The sequence below is a fragment of the Apodemus sylvaticus genome, chromosome 23, assembly GCF_947179515.1.
Source record: "Apodemus sylvaticus chromosome 23, mApoSyl1.1, whole genome shotgun sequence".
Classification (NCBI taxonomy): domain Eukaryota; kingdom Metazoa; phylum Chordata; class Mammalia; order Rodentia; family Muridae; genus Apodemus; species Apodemus sylvaticus.
The window spans coordinates 15789102-15796495 of record NC_067494.1 but is presented as its reverse complement, the minus strand read 5'-3'; the positions used below and the strand labels follow the sequence as shown (position 1 = coordinate 15796495).

The 7394-nt window shown below is 63.1% G+C and overlaps 1 protein-coding gene across 2 annotated transcripts; it reads left to right on the top strand.

Annotated features, from left to right (window-relative positions):
- The first annotated feature begins 310 nt into the window (after positions 1-310).
- Positions 311-6678, top strand: Ppp2r3b (protein phosphatase 2 regulatory subunit B''beta). Of its 2 annotated transcripts, none has more exons than XM_052169409.1 (13): positions 311-988; positions 2113-2307; positions 2463-2566; positions 2738-2840; positions 3554-3628; positions 3843-3929; positions 4322-4478; positions 4554-4602; positions 4759-4848; positions 5108-5283; positions 5624-5727; positions 5899-6002; positions 6340-6678. In XM_052169409.1, exons 1-13 carry the CDS (start codon positions 686-688, stop codon positions 6425-6427), a joined length of 1635 nt encoding a protein of 544 aa, XP_052025369.1. In that variant the 5' UTR covers positions 311-685; the 3' UTR covers positions 6428-6678. The 2 variants fall into 2 exon arrangements, with proteins under 2 accessions (XP_052025369.1, XP_052025370.1); XM_052169410.1 differs by lacking the exon at positions 311-988 and adding an exon at positions 1071-1669.
- The last annotated feature ends 716 nt before the right edge of the window (positions 6679-7394 follow it).

Below are 7394 nucleotides of genomic sequence, written 5' to 3'. Positions count from 1 at the left end.
GTGAGTGACAGGAGCCGGGCCCCGCCCAGCCACAGTGACTGACAGGTGGGGAGAGTGGGATGGATGGCTAAGCTCTTCAGAACTAAGTCCTTCCGGGAATTTGAAATCCATTCACTGAGGACGGGGCGGGGCGAGCACGTTCCCAGTGCCCATGCTCAACTCAGCGCTACGACCCCCACCCAGTGCGCATGCCCACTGTAACCCGAGGCATAAACACATTACACATGCGCATTGGCAGCGATGGAAACCCAGTGCGCACGCGCTCCCGGCCCCCGAGGAATGGGTACGACTGCGCACATGCGTACTCCAGGGTTGCAAGAATTGTCTTTAGCATTAGCAGAGCTCAACCTGCGCCACACCGCGCCGCGGAATAACGCGTTTCCGGGCGCTCGCCTTTGGGATGCAGCCACCCGCCACAGGCGGTTCAAGGTTTCAGAGGGGGCGGGCCTTCCCATTTGTGTTTCCGGCGACTGGTGACGCAATCTCCGCGCGCGACCGCATTGTCAGCTGGTCAACTTAAGTTGTCAATGCCTGATGTTGGTAGGCGCTTTGACGTCATCACTCCGCGCCCACCGTCAGCGCCGCCTCCACCAGCGGTTTCGAAGCAGTGGCGGGCCGGTCCGTCCGTGTGTCCGCCGGTCCGTGAGTCCCTGGGTCCATCCATTCCCCCTCCCCCAGCGGCCCCATGCCGCCCGGGAAGCCGCTGCGGCCACTGCTACAGAAGAAGGTGGATGAGCTGTTCCTGCGCTGGCTCAGCGATCCCGACACGCAGCGCGCACTGAGCGACGGGCTGCAGCGCATCCGGGATGCCATTCCTGACCCCGCGACCTTTGACCCGGTCACTCCTGACTCCGCTGTACCCCGCACCCCGACCCCTGACCCCTCCACCCGTGACCCCGCGACCCCTGACCCCACGACGCACGACGTCGCTTGCGCGCTGCCTCACGGCGCCCCCGCTCGACCGCGGAGGACGACGGTATACAGAGCGGTGAGTGACTGCTACGGGAAGCCTGGGCGGGGCCTGACGCCATAACGCTGGAGGTTGGGTGTGCCTAGGGGGCGTGGCCCGTGCAGGGTCACGCCCAGGTCGCCGGACTGGTCCAGGTCACAGCGCACTCGGGGTTACGAGACAGTGTAAAGGTCATGTCGGGGTAAAAGGTTGCAGTTAGCTCCTGAGGTCAGGTGTCAAGGGTCACGAGGAGGTCAGGGGCGACCCCAGGGGACTTGGAGCTCCGCGCCAACCGGGAGGCCCCGGGCCGCGGTCTGGCCACGCCCCGCGCCACGCCCCCGCTCCAGCTGTCCGGCTTGGGCGGGATCACGTGTCCGGGCCGCAGGGGGACGGGAGAGGCCGGCTGGGAGCAGAAGGGCAGCGGCGGGCGGACCCGAGGGAGGACCAAGCCGCGAGTGTGACCCGTGACCTCCACTATGGCCGCGCCGCCTGCGCCTCAGCCACATGGATCCCGCTGAGCGCCGGTCCCGCCTCCTGGGGTCGCGGAGCCCCGCGGCTGCCGCCCCGACCCCCTCCCCGCCCCCAACACGCACGCGCGCCCCGTCCCTGCGCCGCGACCCAGACGACCCCGCGGTGCGGCAGGCGCTGGCAGCGCTTGCGCGGGGCTGCGACTTGGTGTTTCCGTCGCGGTTCCGGAAGCGGCTGCGGGACTTCCGCCAGGTGGGGGGGTGGGAGGGCTCACCTGGGTGTGGTCACAGGAGGGGCGGGTACCCCACGAGGGGGATTTGTAACTAAGGTAGGGAACTGAGTTGTGATGTTAGGGGGGCGGGGCCGCGGAGGGCTGCGTGATGTCACCGGGTCCTCGAGGGAACAGGGTGGGCGGGGAAGGGACATGCACATTTCCCATCATCCATTGTCACTCCAGTGACCTGTTAGAGAACTGAGGTTCAAGGCGGGGTCACAGCTGCTGCTGGGCGTGCCTGCGTGAGAGTTACTTAAGGGGGCGGGGCGAGGTGGAGTGGAGGGGGCGGGGCCACTGCACGTGCAGGGAGGGGGCGGGGCTGCAGTTGATGCAGGGCAGGGCGGGGTGAGAGTGACTAGAGGGCTTCAGGAGTGGCCAGCCCTGGGCCCTTTCTCAGTACTCCTGACCCCACCCCTCACAGGTCGACGCCCTCAGGGAGGAGCCCCCGCCGCCCGCCCCGCCCCCTGGCCCCTTCCTCCCCGCCTTCTACTTCCCCCGGGGGCGCCCCCTGCCCAACACCCTGGAAGTGGATGACATCATCGCTGAAGTGGAGAGGGTGTTTGCTCTGTTTCCACAGGGGAGGGCGGGGCTGGGTGACATGAGCAAGGTGGCCAAGGTGAGGAGAGCTGGGCTTCCTGGTGGGCGTGTCCTAGGGCGTGTGGGCGGGGCCAGAGGTGAAAACTTACTGAAAGTGTTTGTATCCCTGCCTGTCCCATCTACCTCTCCATCACCTGCCCGCCCCGCCACGCCCCCTCACACGGCCCCGCCCAGGCCTGCCGCTGCCCACTCTACTGGAAGTCCCTGCTGTTCTCTGCCGCCGGCGGGGAGCGCACGGGCTCCCTGTCTGTGCACAAGTTCGTGGCCATGTGGAGGAAGTGAGTGTGGGCCCCGTGTGATGATGTCACTGGAGCCCCGTCCCAGATGGGGGGTTCTCTGCAGGGAGGGCAGGGTTGACAGCGCTTCAGGACTGGTGTCCAGTGAGCCAGGGAGAGGTGGGAGGGAAGGTCGCACTGTGATGACATCACGATCACGCCCCCCGACCACAGGGTCCTGTTGACATGTCATGACGATGCCTCCAAGTTCCTGCAACTGCTGAGCAGCCCTGGGAGCAGAGGCCTCGTGCAGGAGGACTTTGTGCCCTTCCTGCAGGTGGGTGGGGCCAGAGGACCACGCCCCACGTCAGTCACTGATGTCCTTCCTCACCCTACTTGCAGTTCCCTATTATCCTACATCCTGTCCTATGTGGGCCATGCCCACTGTGCCCAGGCCCGCCCTAGCAGCTCGGCCACGCCCCTGACCATCAGTCCCACCCTGCTGTCCACACTTGTCTATCTCCTGTGTGTGCTCCTCTCCCAGTGCCATGGCCTTGTGTCTAGGCCACTCCCTCTTCCCTGGGCCATGCCCACTTCAGGGCCTCCCAGTTTCCAGCCCCGCCCCTGTTGCATCTGTCCCCGCCCTAATTCACCTGTCCCTCCATGTCCCTGTATGTCCTGTGCTATGTGGGCTCCGCCTACTGTCTGTAGCCCCTCCTCTCACCTTTAGGCTCCCCCCATGTTGTCATATCTGGACCCCGCCCAACCCATTGTCTCTTTGAGTCTCTATTGCTTCCCTGTCTCTAATTTCTGCTGTCTGTAAGCCACGCCTTCATCTCTAGTGTGTGCCTGAGTCTGCGCCCCGCCCCTCTGCTGTCACTCACGTCCTGCCCCGCCTCCCTCTTTCCATTACTCAACACCCTATGTGTCTGGGGCCCACTGGCCTGGCCCTGTCCTCTCCGGCTCAGCCTCTTGGCACCGCCCCCGTCTACGGTCTCCTCCCTGTCTCCAGCCCTGCCCACCCTGCAGACCCCGCCCTCTGCTCCTCAGGACGTGGTGAACTCGCACCCAGGCCTGTCCTTCCTGAAGGAGGCATCGGAGTTCCACTCGCGTTACATCACCACGGTGAGAGGACAGCGCTTGTCCACCCCACCGAGGTCACGCCCATGGCCACGCCCATGGCCACGCCCACAGCTGTCCCATTAACTCCCTATAGCTTCTCCCTGAGGTGGTTTCTGGTCCCAGCTGTCCCCAGGCCCTGTCACCCCGGCATGACCCTGTGACCAGTGACTCCATGCTGAATCTGTGACCCCTGCGCTGACCCCGCCACAACCCCCAGGTCATCCAGCGGATCTTCTACACTGTGAACCGGTCCTGGTCAGGAAGGATCACTTGTGAGGAGCTGCGCAGGAGCAACTTCCTGCAGGTGGGCGGGGCCCCAGTGACTTCCTGCTGAGGGGGCGGGGCCTGCTGGGTCTTTGGGCGCACATCCACCTGTAAACTTAACAGCAGAAGTGTGGCCTACCGAGGGACATAACTGGGCTGTGGCCCATACTAGTCAGTGTGGGTGTGGTCAACAGTAAGGGGCGTGGTCAGCTTTGAAGGCGTGTCCCAGGAAGGAGTATGTCTCACTGTGTGGGAGTGTCTCAGAGGGTGCGGTCTGGGCTGAGGCGTGGTCATCCCCCCCCCACTGAGTTATAGTCATGGCTGAGGGCATGATCATTCCTGTAGGCGTGGCCTGTGGGTGGGCATGGCCACAGGGAAAGTGGGCGTGTCTCAGGTGCTGTGCATGGCTTTAGATGGTGACCCCGCCCCCAGGCGGTGTCGCTGCTGGAGGCGGAGCCTGACATTAACCAGCTGACTGACTACTTCTCCTACGAGCATTTCTACGTCATCTACTGCAAGTTCTGGGAGCTGGACACCGACCATGACCTCATGATTGACAGGCGCGACCTCGCGCGGCATGCGGATGGTGGTGAGGGCCGGGCCTGGGGCGGGGACAAACACGTGGGGCGTGGCCGGCACCAAAGACACACCCTTCCCTCTGCAGCCATCTCCTCCAGGATGATTGACAGGATCTTCTCTGGTGCTGTGACCCGGTAAGACTCCTGTGCTGTGGGCGGGGCCTGGGCTGGCCCGCTTGCCCAGTGACCTTGGAATGCAGACCCAGTGTGGGTGGGACCTGGGCTGTGACATCATCACTGGCGACGTTGTCAGTGACATCACCGGCTGCCCTGCCCCCCCCCCCCCCCCAGAAGCCAGAAGCTGCAGAAGGACGGGAAGATCAGCTACGCGGACTTCGTGTGGTTCCTCCTCTCTGAAGAGGACAAGACCACGCCCACCAGGTGCCTCACCCCTGGGCAACTGACTCCACCCCCACCAACTGTAACCACGCCCACTGTGACAAGTGTTCCCGCCCTGCCCACTAACTTACCCCACTCTGCCTTCCCACACTTAATTAACCTCGCCCACCTGACTCATGGCTGCGACCCTGCCTTGTGTGGCTCCAGGCCCCGCCCCTGTGTCCTCTGAACCCCCAGCCCCTCCTCTGCTGAACCCCAGGGGACACACCCGGTGACCTCTGCCCTGCCCTGCTGCTCACAGCACGGAGTACTGGTTCCGCTGCATGGACCTGGACGGCGACGGTGCGCTCTCCATGTTCGAGCTCGAGTTCTTCTACGAGGAGCAGGCCCGGCGCCTGCAGGCGCGCGCTGTGGAGCCGCTGCCCTTCTGCGACCTCGCCTGCCAGGTGCTCGACCTGGTCCAGCCTCAGAACCCGGGTGAGCTGGGGGTGGCCGCTGGGGGGACCTGTGGGCCCGAGGGTGTGGCCTCTGACCCCCAGGGTGACCTCTGACCCCCAGGGTGATCCCCTGTGTCCCTGTGGGTGAACTGAGAACCTGCGACCTGGTGAAAGAAAAACCTTTGGGTTTTGCTGTGGATGACCCAGTGAGCCCCAGGGTGACCTCTGACCTCTGTGGGTAACCTGTTCTCTAAAAGGAGACCCATGACCTAAGGCAACCTCTGATCCTGAGGTTGACCCCCCCCAACCCAACCACCAGGGTGACCCTGGATGACGTCACTGACAACCCAGGTGACCCCTGACCTCCTGCCCCTCCCCAGGCCGGATCACCTTGAGCGACCTGAAGCGCTGCAAGCTCGCGGGCGCCTTCTTCGACGCCTTCTTCAACGTGGACAAATACCTGGAGCGCGAGCAGCTGGAGCAGGTGGGCGTGGGGCGGGGCGGGGCCTGGGCGGGAAGATGGGGACATGCGGGTTGTGTGGAGCTATGGGAAGGGGGCGGAGTGAGAAGAGAGCAAGTGGCAAGGTGTGGCTGGGACAGGTTTGTGGGGTCATCCCGGGACATGGTATGAGGACAGGGTCCCGCCCCTCCCCAGGATTTGAACTCGGACCCCGAGCTCTCCGACTGGGAGAAGTACGCGGCCGAGGAGTATGACTTCCTGGTGGCGGAAGAAGCTGCGGGCGATGCGTGGGAAGATGGGTGAGTGTGGGGGCGGAGCCATGGTGGGACCACGCCCCTCTGGTCTACCTGTCACTCACTGCTGGGGGTTGCAGTTCAGTCAAACTGTGACCTGTGACCTCACTGCTGTGACCTGTGATCTCTGACAGTCCCACCCCAGCATGCCCTGAGTCCTGCCTGCTCATCAATGCTTAGTCCCGCCCATCAGCCACAGTCCCACCCACCTTCCCTAAGCCCTAGCCTGTCCTGCTGTGTCACTCAGGACTTGGCCCCACCTCGTGAGACATGCCCCCTCAATCCTCACTCTGACCCCACACCCCTCATGGCCCCGCCCACTGTTACTCCCTCCCTCCCCCAGATTAGACCGGGAGCTGAGCATGCTGGGAGTCCCGCTGGGTTCCGTGGATCTGTACAGCTTTGCGGACCACGCCCTGGAGCCACTGTGACCACGCGGGCTGATGACGCGCAAGGACCTACTGTGTGTTCGTGGACATGCATGGGGTCACGGGAGGGTCACCTGGCGGCTGGGTGCTGTTGCCCCATCAGCTTCCCACCTGCTGGGCTGGTGGATCTCACTTGGGCGTGGCTTCCCGTGACTTGCAGCCCTGCTATGCACAGGGTGCAGTGTGCGCGGATGTGGGTGTGGGTGTGGCGCCATGTTTGGTTTGTATTTTTGAATAAAGATTTTGAAAGCCTCCCCCCCTACCAGTAGCGGAAGCGGGGGCACAGTCGGGCTCCCGCAGGTGAACCTGTGTAGGTGACCATGACAACAGCGCAGGGTCAGGTCCCTGTGCCCTCCTGTACCCAGGCTGACCTCCCCATAACCTTTGACCCCTGGCCCCGCCCCCATGTCCTGACTGAACTGCAAGGCCAGGGCTCCAGGTGGATCTCGTGGGGGAAGGGGGTGTGGTCACGTGGGTGGCCTGTACCCTGGTCGTTCATCCCGGGATTTGATCCTAAAGGGGCTGGGTGTGGCCAGAGTTGTGAGGACGCCACGCGGGCTTTGCTCCCTTTGTCCCCTGTGTGGCGCCCTCGCTGCGGCGTCTCCCCCCTGACGTGTGTTTGCCTTTGCTTTGGTTTCATTTGTTCTGCTTGTTGAGCTTTCCTGGCTCTGTGTGTGTGTGTGCGCGCGCGCGCGTGTGTGTGTGTGTGTGTGTGTGTGTCTCTTCTCTCTACCATTATGTTAAATCATAAAACAGCAATGTTCGTATTTGGGCATGAGAAGGGTAGAATACTTCTGTAGAGAAAATGACTGATAGAATGCGACTCAGATAGTTCCAGGGCAACACATAACAACATACTTTAGATTTACCCCTTCTCAATGAAATACAGGTATCTTACATGTTCATCACAATGCTAATCAGTCGGAATAGAATGTTTGACACCGACCATGAAAAATGCTAGCAGAGTGCT

Excerpts from the sequence above, each read along its gene's own strand:
- Ppp2r3b (XM_052169409.1), top strand. The coding sequence starts at position 686 with ATGCCGCCCGGGAAGCCGCTGCGGCCACTGCTACAGAAGAAGGTGGAT. Across the intron at positions 3,629-3,842 it reads ACTCGCGTTACATCACCACG|GTCATCCAGCGGATCTTCTA; the intron begins GTGAGAGGACAG and ends CACAACCCCCAG. Across the intron at positions 4,849-5,107 it reads GACAAGACCACGCCCACCAG|CACGGAGTACTGGTTCCGCT; the intron begins GTGCCTCACCCC and ends TGCTGCTCACAG.